We start from the raw sequence: 14920 nt of genomic DNA on the forward strand, positions 1-14920 counted from the left end.
ATCAAATTAAAAGTTCATTTTAACCCTTTAGCTCCCTTAGCACCAGGAAAAAAAAGCTATGTGACACATTCCCATACCTTGTGGTCCTGAAGACCCTGGGGTTCCATCCTTCCCTCTAACTCCTGGATACCCTGGTAGTCCTCTGTCACCCTTGAGTCCACTTGGCCCGGGTAACCCTAAAACCGGACAACATTTAATGATCAACAAGTAATTGTTATTGGCATACTTGTGTAAGTCTTAACACCCTATACAACATAAACAATTAGATGATGTTCACTAAGCTCTTAAAATGAAGGACATTAAGATTATTCATATTAGCAGAATTAGTAGTATACATGTTTTTTTATATATGGCAACAAACTTTTAATAAGATAGTGAAATGCCTTAAATTCTACTCTTGTACCTACCTGGCATCCCTGGATCCCCAGGGCATCCTTGAATTTCTTCAATACTGCTTTGTCCTTCGAGTCCATTATCTCCCTTTGCCCCCTTCTGTCCATACCTGCCCTTAGATCCTGGTTCTCCATCCTTGCCTATAAAACCTAACATGAAATAAAATCAAAACAACATTAAAAACATTAAACTATATTGTTATACAGATGTCTATGGCAGTGGGATTCCTCTACAGCGTCAATCAATGGGAGTTAAGTGCTAATAGAGAGAAGGTCCTAAAAGTGGGAGAGCTAGAGTCTTCCAAGTCAAAGGGGTCAACAAACAGTGGCCTGATAGATGAGGGGACAGAGTTTACTGTTTATACTATCTATAGGTTATTCCATAAGACATAACTGTGAATTTAGTTTGTCTGAATAACTGCCCTGTCTCACAATCTATAGCTCCCAAGTTTATAAAATAAAGACTGGTGTGGAAGCTAGCATGGTTTAATATCAGCGTAAAACATTACAACAGTGTGATAACTATACAAGAAATATGTTGAATATTTAAATGCTGAATAACTCGGTTTCCATACCTTTAGGTCCAGGTCTTCCAGCGATTCCTGGAAAACCATCAATTCCTTTTAGTCCAGTTATCCCCAGAAGACCTGGTTCACCATCTTGGCCTGCATATTACATTTAGAAAACAAATACAAATCAAACTTTTTCACCACTACAGTTGCATTAATGTCCAGTACATTTTCCACAACGCATTCCTATACATATGGTAGGAGTATGAAATCTCTGCAGCATAAACTATATTGAATGCCTGGAACTACATAGTTTTTAATGCTACTTCCCAATTAGCCCCACATGTAGTATTTGGGAGCTCTGACAACAAAACCTAAAAAAACCTGAAACACTTGAACTTGTTCTTGCTGGTGTAGTATATTTAATAACTGTTGGCTTAACCACAGTCACATTCAACAGAAACACTGTATTTGCAATGTTCAACGAAAAGTGTAGCAGCCCTATCCTAATTTATCACTTTTAGATTAATGATCAAAGCAAGAAAGCACCCTGTGGTATTTCACTTTGGAAGCTCAACCCCACCCCCACTGTTGTTTTAATAAGTATGCCAACTTGCCATCATGCCATAAAACAGCAGTCATTTATGTACAGTTGTCTGCAATTTTTTAATTCCTGACTAGTGGAAGCCCTCCATTACCTCGTGCCCCAGGTGCTCCATCCAGGCCTGGGAAACCCTTCTGTCCATCTGACCCAGGATTCCCTGGCCTCCCCCTTGCCCCAGGTAACCCACTTTCTCCAGGGGGTCCTGTGATATCCAGTCCTGCTATACCAGGGTTCCCTTTCAGACCAGGAACCCCAATTAAACCTGAATCAGAAAATACAGAACATTTAAAAAACAATTCTGGCCAGTCAGTAAAAGTGTAATAAAAATACATACAAAACTACTAAACAGTTCTCATCTTCAGAGTTTGATTGTAAATGTCTTCAGGTTTTTGTGCTGAGACAGTATTGTAATTCCCTTTCTTTTGTTTGAATGACTAGTTTACAAACCATTATATATGCATTAGCACACAACTGTAACTCTGTCATTTTTGGAACAATATTGTGTTTGGAGTATTTTTCCATTTCCTTGTTCTATTTCAGATTTGGCCTTTTTTCTATAAGATTCAGGGGAACTGAACATCACAATACATTAATCACGAGTGGATTTGATAAAAACCATCAAACTTTATTAAGTAAATTTAAAAGTCCATAACATTTAAAAGGACAGTTACCCGGAGCGCGTTTTGGCACAGCTGTATCCACCATCATCAAGGGGAAGAAAAAAACAGAGAGAGGTGTACAGGTGTCTAATAGGGTTCACCAACCTGGAAATCCAGTGGGTCCTTTTGAACCCTGATAGCCTGCTGGCCCTGAAGATCCTCTCTGACAGTTCCCTGGAATGCCAGGCTGACCTTTCAGTCCTGTACAACCCAGATCCCCTTTTTGCAAAATAAACACATAAATACACAGTTAAAGATTATTTCTTCAGTTTTATTAATTTGTAATATTCTTCATACTGTATTTCTAGTTCTTATACTACTAACTAGTTCCTGAGCCACCCTTTTCACACCAGAGGAATCTGATAAAAAGGCATAATTGCATTGATTAATGTCTCCTTTCAAGGTTTTTTCAAAGACTAATTCACAAGTCAGTTGCAGTAAAGTAGTTGTTATACTTGGTTAACTTTGTAATGTCTCCATGGGGTCTGTCCAGCTGATTCAAACAGCCATGTAAATACAGCCATTGTTTAAAATATTAAAAACACACCCTTGTTTTACCTGCCTCTGTTTTTTGAAGACAATACTGGCACAACAAATAACAAATACAATATTTAGCCATCTACGAGTACAGTAATGTAAAATACCCGGAAGAACCATTTTGTGTTTTTGATGGAAATGGACCGAACGCTGCATCCTTTTGATTCTGGTTGTTAGTAGTGGAGATGCAGTATTCTGGCTCTTTTTGTTGTATAATAGGATACCTTTAGGGCCTTGGGCTCCCTCCTGTCCTGGGGATCCAGGTGGCCCTGGACTTCCTGGGAGTCCACCATCCCCAAAAGGACCTTCAGGCCCACCATCCCCAGGAGGACCTTGTCTGCCTTTGCTCCCTGGAACTCCAAATCCCCCATTGCCCTAGGATAAATAAATACAAAAATACCACTTTTTTATTATTCTGTTTACTGAAAATGTTCCCTGGTTACTGCACCTAATAAGCACACCATGACTTGATGTCATTATTGCAAGATTTAATATTACAGAACTTTTTGCTCACAGGGATGACTATTAACAGGGCTGGAACGGTGTGAGGGGGGGTGGCAGTATAATTGCAGACTATACGCCACACATTTCAGACCTTTGACCCGGGGTTCCCCGGAATGCCATTTGGTCCGGTTCTTCCTGGCATTCCTGGTCTTGAGGGGGGTCCTTCTGCTCCCGCGTGTCCCCTATTGCCTGCAAAAATCAGGCAATGTCCTAATATTATACAGTTATACAGATTAAGTTATTTGAAGTCGTACTGTAAAAAGACTGATAGGTTATTTAAAGAGTGTTTCTAAAAGTCTTTTTTGATAAATTAACTAGTAAACTTCAATTAACCCACAACTACTACTTTTTAAAAAATAAGTGATGAATGAAAGCTTTGTGAATAAGGCCCGGTATTTCAGTGTTCATTAAGAACAGTCCTACCTTTGGCTCCTGGGGGCCCACGGCACCCTGTTGAAGAGATGCCCTTTTCACCTTTAGCACCAACACTACCAGGAAAACCATCCTGTCCAGTTACTCCAGGTGTTCCTACAATACGAGTTACCATTACATTGTAAGCGCGTCACTTTATGGAATTAAAATTGCTCATTTTCTGAGGTTCAGAAATCACTTTCCAGTTTTTTCCAATTTGCTAGTAAGGCCAGATATATTGCATTTACAGTTTTTCTTTTGCAAACAATAAGGCAAATTGCATTCTGGCATAATGAAAAGCCATGGTGGGGTGCAATGACAACAAAACAAAACTTGCAATACATTAAAATTGTACTGAATTATCAGAATTATTATTGCAGCTCATGTTTCCATTCCATTCATACATTGGGAAGGGAGAGGTTGATCAGTATTGCTGGTTTGAATGGAGCCAAGGTGGATGCTGACATAACATAAAAATAACTCAGACATTTAACCACATGAGTGGACTTTGGGGCACTACACTTTTGATACCCTGCTGTAAATAACAAGGATCAAATGATGGTTTGTTATATGAATATAGACCTGCTTTGCTCACCTGGCTTGCCTCGTTGTCCAGGTACACCTCCCTCTCCAGGCATTCCTGGCACCCCGTGAGAAAATGATACGCGACCATCGTCTCCTTTCTCTCCTGAAAAATAACAAACATTTAGCACGGAATACTATGCAGAGATTAAGCATATAAGTGGGCATGTTGGTAATAACATTTAAAGATGGTTGCACTGTATTTTCCAACTCCTATTCTAATTACCCTTGTAGTTATGCAGCCACATGAACGAAAAGACTAACTACCGTCATAATGACACATTTTATTCCTCTCGGAAAATCCTTCTTTGTTCTTCAGCTTGCGCCAAAGTAAGGACATTACGCATTTATCAACATTATATTTAAAAATAATAGCACAACAATAACGTATCTAAAAAAAAACACAAACAATACTACAGTATATTTCTGCCATTTGAACTTGAACTCCTAGAATACTTGTTTCCTAATGACAAACTGTGGCTTTTCCTAGGACTGACGTGTTTTAAATGCCGTTCATGTGGGAATGCAGCTGTGTAGCATTTGCATACAAGCAAGGAGTAGCGGAACCATTGCTTCATATATCTATGAAGAGTACTGGATCTAAAACCTGCCCTGCCACTAACCTGCTGGTCCTAGTTCTCCAGGCAGACCAGGAACTCCTTGTCTTCCTTTCTCCCCGATAGCACCTGCTAAGCCATAGCCCACTGGTCCTCGCTCTCCCATCTGCCCTGGAAAACCAGGGGTGCCTGGGGAACCAGGGTAGCCTTGGTCACCTTTCAAACAAGGAGGTCCCTGCAAACAACAAGGCTCTGGTATCAGGACTTCTATTTAGATATTTACACCACCTTCAGATAGATAAATGTACCAACAATAAAATGACTGTAATGCACAGCATACAGTAGATGCTAATGTTGTGATGCAGAAACAGCCTAATTCATGCTTTTAACTTTATTTCAACAGTCGCAAATACATGTTCTTTAAATACAAATTGGTATATCTTGCTGGTATACTGACTGGATTTCCTTTTGCACCCGGTGCACCTTGAGGCCCGGGCTTCCCAGGGATTCCATCCAAACCATCGCGTCCTTTACTGCCCGGCCATCCAGGCAAGCCTTCCTCACCCCTGCTCCCTGTGCTATTCATGTTCCCTGGGTCTCCCTTTAGCCCTGGATGGCCTGCTCCTCCTGGTATACCTGGATAGCCCTAGAAATATAACACAGGTTACTTCATCAAGTGATATCACTGAACACCACGCCAAATACCTGTATTCAGTTTTAAGGCGAATACAGTGCTTCCTCGCTATAAGGCTCTCGGTTATAATGAGCCTCGAATATAACGCTCCTACAGCATGTCCTCCCAATTCCCTTTACTAGTGATTCATGCAATATGTCTACAGTAAATACAGTACCAGTGTTGTTCAAACTGTAACAACTTCTCAGTCTAACTGCTGTTTCTGTCTCTCCCTTTTGATACAGTATCTGAACTAAAGAAAAGTTGTGCTGACAGCATTCGTTTTATAACTAAATAAATATTAGGCCTATTACGTGGCTATCTTTCCTAATGTATTTACTTTTTTGCTGCGAAAGGAGCTGCAGCTTTCACTGGGAGACGAGACGTTTCAGCTTCGCTTCAGCCCCGCTCTGGCAGCAGAACATGGGGCAAGCCCATTCCTTCTTCCCCTCTCCCAACCCGCTCTCCTTCTCGCACTTGGTTTGCTTGTCTGTAGTTTCGAACTGAACTCCCGACCGCAATTTAGCCAGGCTATTTATAGTTAAAAAACTGCTAATTAAAATGATCCATGAGTAGGAATGTTACCTTTTTTTTTTTTTTTTTTTGTAAAAAATATAGCGTTGATTACATGGTGCTTTACGCATGGTTAATTCATGGAAAGTTACATTTTTGCTTCACTATATGTGCATTATAGAGAGGGAGTTATTTTATTTTGTATTTTTGTCAGATGTGTGTTGTTATGTGTCCCACGGCGCCCCCCACCCCCTCCCCCATTTCTAATGCTCTTTAGTTATAACGCTCATGTTGTGTGTCCCCCGAGACCCGCGTTATAGAGAGGGAGCACTGTATATACATTTATTTGACAAGCAGTCCCGGTAACTCAGATTATACTGAAACACCCCGCAGGGTGGTAGTGGCTTTAGTGGATGAACCACTAGGGACCTGATGTCTTCTTTAAGTTGAAATGTTTGCTTTTACACAACTGTAGAGATGTGGAAAGGACATTTTGGCAAGGGTGACTTCCAGAATAACAGGAATTAAAAGTCAACAATAAGAACTTACTTGCGGACCCATAGGCCCTGCCGCTCCAAAAGGTCCTACTGTGCCTTTGGGCCCTGGATCGCCTGGTACTCCTGTAATGTAATAAGGTGAAACATGTTGTTTTCAATCTCATCCTTGATTCAAAATCTCTGTTCAACTGTTAACACAGAAGTGGTGGTCTTTTAATGTTCAAGGGGTCTTCAGCCCCAGTTACTAACCCTTTTTATATCAAATATATCCTAAAAATGTTTTTAGAAATCATGTGAAAATGCAAGTCGCCTTGCACAGGAAATGCAGCCATCTGAAGACAGAAATCTTTAACGGTTTCCAAAAAGACTGTTTACCTGGACGTCCTTCAGGGCCAGGTTTGCCAGGGGGGCCAGGAGGCCCTGGGATGGCTCTGGCAAATGAACATATTCTGCACTCATCTCCTTGGTCACCTGCAGAAGACACATGTGTTACTGCAACTAGGCAACAAAGAGCTTTCTGCAAACGAACACAGCGCAGTCTACGTTTCAATAACAGATCTACGACCAAACTCAAACTCAGAATGCTAACGAAGGTTTTCAAATCCATTTTCTTATCTCCTATTAGCACTGGAAATGTTATCACTTATCCTCTAAATCCCATTCCCTTCTCTCTTAGGTTGATTTTATTCTAAATTTGATATATGCAGATATGGGAGCAAATTGTTGCAGGTACCAGAAATTGAATTAACATAGAAAAAAAAACTATTGAAAAACCAAATGATTCTCAGCACAATAAAAGACCATAAAAGGCGATTAACCATGGTAAGAACGCTAAAGAAAAGTAATACAATGTATTTTAAATCATTGGTTGTCAATCCATTCATTTTCTGGGGATCGAAGTTGTTTCTTGATGGGTTTATAACATTGGCTCTGTTTACAACAATAACAGAGGTAGTATGCTATGTTTGTAGCATTACTATTCTTGACCCTGACTTTTTTTTTACCACAATAGACTTCTAATGCTGTGCCAGTTGTGTCATTTTATAGTAATAAGGGGAACTATGCACATATTTTGGATGTCACACATCATGAGAACCGTGTTATTTATTAAACACGCATTGCATTAAAAAGGGTGTTTACAATGACTTTGCTAGATTTTAGAATGATGCTATAGAGACGTTCGATTTTACTTATCTAATTGTGGCCATCTGACTTTACAGCAGATGTAACTCGAGTGTTCTACTTGTCATCTCTGCTTTCTTTTTTATCTCTGAGGTTAAATGTAATTATTTGTTACCTGTAAATGTTTCTGTTAAGATTCTGTCAAAGCACAAAAGGAGATTTGTTGTGCGAATAGGCTACTGCTATTAAATCCACTGAAGTTTTTTTCACCGGGTTTCATTGGCTCTTTTGTTATTTGTTCTGAAGTTGTGCGATAAACATTCTTGAACAAGTGCATTTTGGTCTCAGTTAGATGATGGTTCTTCAATTTGTCCCTTAAATTTGATGCATTTTGACTCATGGAACAATGTTAATTGTACCAAATTGGCAAAGGCCTACCCCCTCCAGCCATTCCACACTAAGAACACGCATTCCCAAAATCTAGAAAAGTATAGTACGATGATGATTTGATAACATCAAAATTCTAGAAACAGAAAGTTCCATCTGGGTCCCAAAAGTTATTGTAAATACAGCCACATAGTACAGCCCTGGCATAGTATGCCTGAAGCATTTTACACACATTTCTTAATTAGGACCAGAATTAAACACTAGAATCCTGGATCACTACCTGTACACAGAAACAGTTCTGTAATAATGAATCACTGTATTCAAGTGGCATTATATTACCAATGAAGATCATCCAGGATTTAAAAACATGAATGCTAACCTTTGGGTCCCGGTAGCCCTCGATCTCCTGGAGGCCCCGTGCTGCCATCAGGTCCAGGAAACCCTGGCGGCCCCTCTTTCTGCGTAACACCACCTGTAAAACACACTCTGTTAATTTAGTTTAGAAGACATGCTTTACATTTCATTTGATCATTGTTAGGATTGTGTTGCTCTTGTAACTGTGATTTTATCCACAAACACGGACACATTTAATCCATCCTTAAATGACGGACAAGACTCTGACGGAGGGAGTTTGCTAGTTAATATTTGAACAGTGTATAAGTTCTAAATGTTTTCAAGGACTGCTTGTTAACTGCAAACTTGTGGTATTTTGAATACCTGGAAGTCCTTTGGCCCCTGGTGGTCCAGGATACCCTGGGGATCCTGGAGGACCCTTTGTTCCTGGAGGCCCACGAATGAGTTTCCCTGGCTCGCCTCTGTCTCCTTTCATACCAAAACCACCTGGGGGTCCTCTCGGACCAGGGTTACCAGGGTTTTCCTGCCCTGTAAAAACATAACTGCTTCATTTCCATTGTACATATTTATTGGTTATTAAAAAAATAATAATAAATAAGACAGACTGCCAAAAGAAAATAACAGTAACACATTTTTTACAATAACATGCAATAAACAAGCAAATTGGTGGATATTTTTTCTGCTCACAAATACTGGAGTCTTGACCTGATACAGTGGAAATTCATTTAGAAACTATGATGATACACAGCATTTGTAAATTCAATTGGTTACAAATGATTTTATCTTCTAATATTTCCAGTTTAGGCAAAATCAGTAAGATACCTGGGTTTCCTGGTAGACCTTCAAAACCTATGGGACCTGCAAAATGAAATGACAGTTTGGAAAAAATAACCTTTAGAAGGATTTTTTTTTTTTTTTAATAGTAACTCAATCATAGATGAAGGTTAAAAGTTGTTGTCATACCTCAGAAACTACCCAAGATTTAAACATAGCAAATGCTGTTCCCAACTCCTCTGGTATGATAATAGTCTACCACTCTGATGCACCTATTTAGTCCTGTTCATTCTATAGTATCTGCCATCTGCAGGTATATGTATTTTGGTGTAACAGCTCATCCTCATATCTCCACAGTGTCAAAAGAGATTCCTTTTGTAAACCTTAAGCCATGACCTAATAATATTACTTGATATAAAACACAAATATCATTAAGATAATAACTTACGTTTGCCTTTTGATTTTTGATATTGTTTGTTTTAAACACAGGAATGAGGCCTTTTGTTTACATTGGTGGGCCTCATTCCTGTAGTGGATAGTGACCTGAAATGCTGCATCTTGATTGGCCAAGGCAGTGTCCATCACTCTACGAGGTTTATCATACCACATGCGGATCTGTGCTGCTCAACTCACCTGGTTGACCACGCAGGCCTGGTAGACCTGATGGGCCTGGAGGTCCACGCTCCCCTTTTTTAGAGGGGCCATTTAGATCTACTACCTAAGAAGCAAAAAACAAGGAGAATTACAAATCAGGAATACAAGGAGGACCACCGCTTCCCCCCGCATTCAAAAGCACTTGGATTTCATTTTTGGCTTGCATGTTATGTATTCAATGTAGTTTAATAAAGGCAAGTACTTACATCACCAGGAAGACCTCCAGGACCTAAAATACCCTTTTGCCCCTAAGTTTAAAGACAGCAAATCAGTGACTGAGCATTTGTAAATGTTGATGCAATTGACATGAAACAGAATTAATAAATGTAGTTACTTGAAATCCAGGAATCCCAGGAGGTCCTGGACTACCGGGTTCACCTTTCCTCCCCTGTAAAGAAAGACCATTTAAATACCCATATTGCACTTGTTGAGAACCCATCTGTATGCCATTGCCAATAGCACTGTCGTATGATATGGCATGACAGCTTGGGTTCAAATCCCATCACCGCTCTTGTGGAATTTACTTGAATGTATAATAAAGCCTGATGTTGTGGCATATCAGGTGTCTTATGCTACTTTTTTAATTCAATTAAATCCCATTATACATTACCAGATTTCCTGGTTCACCAGGAATGCCGTCCTTTCCTGATTTTCCCTAAAAAAGAAACAATTCATTAGACAAAATCAGCTTGGAGAGAATCCCCTATGTATCTGCTGTTCGTGAGAGACAATGCTATCGCTCCTCATTTCAGCTTAGTGCAGGATTTATGTGTAACATTTACAAACAAATGAACACCTTTGCTACAGATGTGTTCAGTGGTTTAGCCACAGGTATTATTATTTATTATCATTATTAATTTCTCAGCAGACGCCCTTATCCAGGGCGACTTACAATTGTTACAAGATATCACATTATTTTTTACATACAATTACCCATTTATACAGTTGGGTTTTTACTGGAGCAATCTAGGTAAAGTACCTTGCTCAAGGGTACAGCAGCAGCGTCCCCCACCTGGGGTTGAACCCACAACCCTCCGGTCAAGAGTCCAGAGCCCTAACCACTACTCCACACTGCTGCCCTATGCTGCCCTAGGTATCTGGTACACCCTGCATTGTGTCCTGAATGTTGTATTAGATCATAGCCACTGTAAAATGGAAATGGGGTTTTACAAAAGCACAGTGACCTCTTGTGGTCATATGTGGAGTTTTCTTAAAAGGGAGTTTATATCCTCTTGTGGTCATATGTGGAGTTTTCTTAAAAGGGAGTTTATATGCAGTCGGTCAAAATTATTAGAGAAAACATTTCCAGTTCAGCAGATTCAAATCTTTTTTGGAGTCTGTACAAGTCTGCATTTACTATCTGAAGTAAAAACAAGCAAAAACACAAACAAACAAACAAACAAACAGCTCAGCTTTTAAGGATAATTTTTTTTTTTTTTTTTTTTTTTTTTAACAGCTTATTAAGAAAAACATTTATTCTACCTGGTCACCCGGCTCTCCTCTCTCACCTTTCTGGCCCTTAATTTGAATTCCATCAAGCCCCTGTTATGAAAATAAAAACATACATCATATCCCAAAAAAATAATAACGATTCACTTGATTGGAAATGGTTTTCAAAAACTAAGATACACTCTGTTTTTCACTTGAGACTATACTGTACTTACATATACACACATAATAATAATAATAATAATAATAATAATAATAATAATAATAATAATTAGTATTGCTATGAACTCTAATACTCTATAGTACGGTTCCCTGTCGGGTGGGTGGGTTTTATGGGAGGGTTTAGTTGGTCTTGCTTTGTGTTTAAAAAAAAAGAGAGGCTACAGGGGTGCTATAAAAAGTTTTAAAAATACACCAGTCGTTAGTTAAGATAACTGTGACATTTTCGACCCATACTTGAAGACCTGCTGCTCAATATTTAAAAAGATTAAAAAAGCATTCACATGTGATATCTGATCACGCTGTACTCACACTTGTACCTGTAGGGCCTGGGTCACCTGGGTCCCCTGGATCCCCCTGTGAAAATATTACAGTAATTCCAAATTTAAAACAAATTGATGATATTTCATTCACCCGGCTATATTAAACCTGATATTAACCCTATGATACCTGTGATAAAACTACACCCAATGTCCATATGCTCAACCTTCGCATCGGTACTTACTTTTGCAGTATTTTGATCACTATAACAATAGTTTGTCATACAGTCCAATCTAAGCGCCTGGCATACACTCCAATCTAACCGCCTGGCATACACTTAAATCTAACCGCCTGGCATACACTTCAATCTAACCACCTGGCATACACTCCAATCTAACCACCTGGCATACACTTCAATCTAAGCGCCTGGCATACACTCCAATCTAACCACCTGGCATACACTCCAATCTAACCACCTGGCATACACTCCAATCTAACCACCTGGCATACACTCCAATCTAACCACCTGGCATACACTTCAATCTAAGCGCCTGGCATACACTCCAATCTAACCGCCTGGCATACACTTCAATCTAACCACCTGGCATACACTCCAATCTAACCACCTGGCATACACTTCAATCTAAGCGCCTGGCATACACTTCAATCTAAGCGCCTGGCATACACTCCAATCTAACCGCCTGGCATACACTTCAATCTAACCACCTGGCATACACTCCAATCTAACCACCTGGCATACACTCCAATCTAACCACCTGGCATACACTCCAATCTAACCACCTGGCATACACTCCAATCTAACCACATGGCATACACTCCAATCTAACCACCTGGCATACACTCCAATCTAACCGCTTGGTAGGCCCTTCTAAGGCCCTTGTATTGGTAACTCTTTGCATATACTGTACAACATCATGGAATGTATCAGATCTGAAGGTCCTAAAGTAGCACTAGGTTTAACATGTAAAGGCTCAGACAAATCGAGAGAAATCTCAGGATAACTGTTTGGATAAGGTATCAACATATTCATTCAAACTTCACCTTTAAGTCTTTAGGTCCTTCTACATATAACTTTACTCCTCGTGGACCAGGAGTGCCTGTTGGACCTCTGGAGCCCTGTTGAACAAAACCAAAATATGGCAAATGTTAATTTGCTTTAAAATACAAACAATAAGTATTACAATCATTGTTTCGTACCAACTTATGACTCAACTTGTATATAAATCAAAGCAGGTTAAGGACTTTACCTTTGGTCCCAGGGGTCCAGGGAATCCGGGTGCCCCTTCAAAGCCCTGTGTGGAATGACACATATCTTATTGAAATGCATGCTAGGTAAATGAGGGAAAGGAGGCTTTTCTTGTTGTGACAGTAACACATTAACAGGTCTCATTGTTTTATTAAATATCTGCAGACAAAAAAAAATATTAAAAGAGAATTGGAATCTGGGTATCTGCACCATATATAGAATGATTATATAGGACATGACGTCATTTTACGTTTAGAGACTGTAATGAATGACCCCTACTGGACGCCATCCGTGTTTCAAAGCCACTTCATAGCTACAGGTATGTTCATGGGTCTCATTTTTTACTTTTTGCATATTATTAGTTTTCTAATGGTTATTGTGTGATGTCTCACAAAATACAGACCATAGTTACGTCGTTTTACTACGTGCAAGTAAAATATTTTATATTGTACGGAAACAAATCGAGCTTTTGAGGCGACAATTTTACACGCCAAGTCTATGAAAACTAACCAGACTAGTTTCTTTGAAGCTTTTTTGCTAAGAAAACAATTTGTTATATTAATTATACACGTCTGTTCTCTTTCATTTTATAGCGTTTATATTATCCGACATGCCTGTCGATTGTGCCGAGAACTCCGCGGTGAAGACACGGTGTGGAAGGGGATCACCACGGTTAACAACAGAAATAGACGTATTTACTTTATTGAGTTATTTATAAATAATAGTGCTTGCTTACTGGTATCTGTATAAATGTTTTAGGAAATGGCAATTAGTTGAAGGAGTAAATCAGTATGTATAGTAAAACGTTTTTTGCTTATAGACAATTGAAACATGTGCAAAGCTAGGCGGCAGCAGCAGCTACGGACATTTATTTAGCTGTTTTGCATATGGTAGGTATTTTGTCCATTTCTGATTAGTCAGCATCAAATCCTGGAATAGACTATAATGGGAGGGCTTCCAGATCCAAACTACACACCTGTTGTGGGTCGAATATCCTTATTGCCATCAGAAAGTTATGAACTGGTTGAAAAAAAAAACGTGGTTTCTTTTTGCATTGATCCGGGTTGTAGTAATTAGTCATTTTTTCAGAAACGTCATGGAAGGTTTTTACACATAGTTTGTTTATTGCGGCGTCTGTGCTTTGTACCTCTTGTGCCATTGCTCGGTATGCATTTATTAATTCTGCAACTTTAGTATATGTTTGATGGACTCTCACTTCACGGCTTTCAAACCACTGAATCAGATCCACCAGTCCCTTGGCATGCGTCGCAATTAGGGAGAAGTTCAGATTTTAAACTTTGCACATCTTTACGCAATTTCTGGAGGTCCTTCAACACTAAAGTGTTTGGTGAAATGTGCATTTCCTTTTCTACGAAGCCTGCGTAAAAACTCATGTATTTGGAATGATATTCAGCAGCAGAATACCAAGTGCCCCATTGTGTTATGCATGGCTCAGGTGGCAACTTTATGGGTAAAGTACAGCCGTCTTGTTGGATTGCTTCTGTCAGGTGGTCTTTAAAACATAGTTTTCTTCTTGGGCAATGTTTAAACTTTTTTTTTTAACGGTTGCAACCAGCTTGTCTGCTTTCGGAAAATTATTTGCCCAGATATTGCTGGCAAGGGCTATTATGTGGGCATTACAAGTCAAATGTACTGAATTTGGCAGTGAACCTCGAAGAATGTCATTGTATGCCTTGATCATGTAACTGGCATTATCGGAGCCAAATCCAGTCACATTATTAAAATTAACTTCAAATGCGTTTAAACATTTCACAACGCCCTGTGCCACCGATGAGTAATTCACAGAGTGCAGATTAACTGTATCGGCTAATATTACTTTCAGTTCGAAGGTATTCGATAGTCCTTGGAGAACGAACAAAGTGTGCAAAACATACTGATCTTTTGCATTTGTAGACTTGTCAGTAACTACAGATACACTGTCAGACATCTTTACTAGTTGTTCAATTTTCATCTTGTGCAACTCAGCAATTTGAG

At 39.4% G+C, this 14920-nt stretch overlaps 1 protein-coding gene across 1 annotated transcript in view; it reads right to left on the minus strand.

Annotated features, from left to right (window-relative positions):
* LOC117417044 (collagen alpha-3(IV) chain-like) overlaps nt 1-14920 on the minus strand; it is a 51222-nt gene that overhangs the window by 8368 nt on the left and 27934 nt on the right. The window contains exons 12-35 of the mRNA XM_034028725.3: nt 12927-12971; nt 12721-12795; nt 11710-11754; nt 11212-11271; nt 10340-10384; nt 10064-10117; nt 9936-9977; nt 9709-9793; nt 9124-9159; nt 8665-8829; nt 8327-8419; nt 6814-6909; nt 6491-6561; nt 5213-5401; nt 4822-4990; nt 4212-4304; nt 3629-3733; nt 3297-3394; nt 2926-3076; nt 2270-2383; nt 1600-1767; nt 968-1057; nt 408-542; nt 78-176 (exon numbers count right to left, since the gene is read on the minus strand). Coding sequence (XP_033884616.3) covers nt 78-176; nt 408-542; nt 968-1057; nt 1600-1767; nt 2270-2383; nt 2926-3076; nt 3297-3394; nt 3629-3733; nt 4212-4304; nt 4822-4990; nt 5213-5401; nt 6491-6561; nt 6814-6909; nt 8327-8419; nt 8665-8829; nt 9124-9159; nt 9709-9793; nt 9936-9977; nt 10064-10117; nt 10340-10384; nt 11212-11271; nt 11710-11754; nt 12721-12795; nt 12927-12971 — 2323 coding nt within the window. The remainder of the gene's footprint in view (nt 1-77; nt 177-407; nt 543-967; nt 1058-1599; nt 1768-2269; nt 2384-2925; nt 3077-3296; nt 3395-3628; nt 3734-4211; nt 4305-4821; nt 4991-5212; nt 5402-6490; nt 6562-6813; nt 6910-8326; nt 8420-8664; nt 8830-9123; nt 9160-9708; nt 9794-9935; nt 9978-10063; nt 10118-10339; nt 10385-11211; nt 11272-11709; nt 11755-12720; nt 12796-12926; nt 12972-14920) is intronic.

This window comes from Acipenser ruthenus, chromosome 12 (assembly GCF_902713425.1).
Source record: "Acipenser ruthenus chromosome 12, fAciRut3.2 maternal haplotype, whole genome shotgun sequence".
In the NCBI taxonomy this organism is placed as follows: Eukaryota; Metazoa; Chordata; class Actinopteri; order Acipenseriformes; family Acipenseridae; genus Acipenser; species Acipenser ruthenus.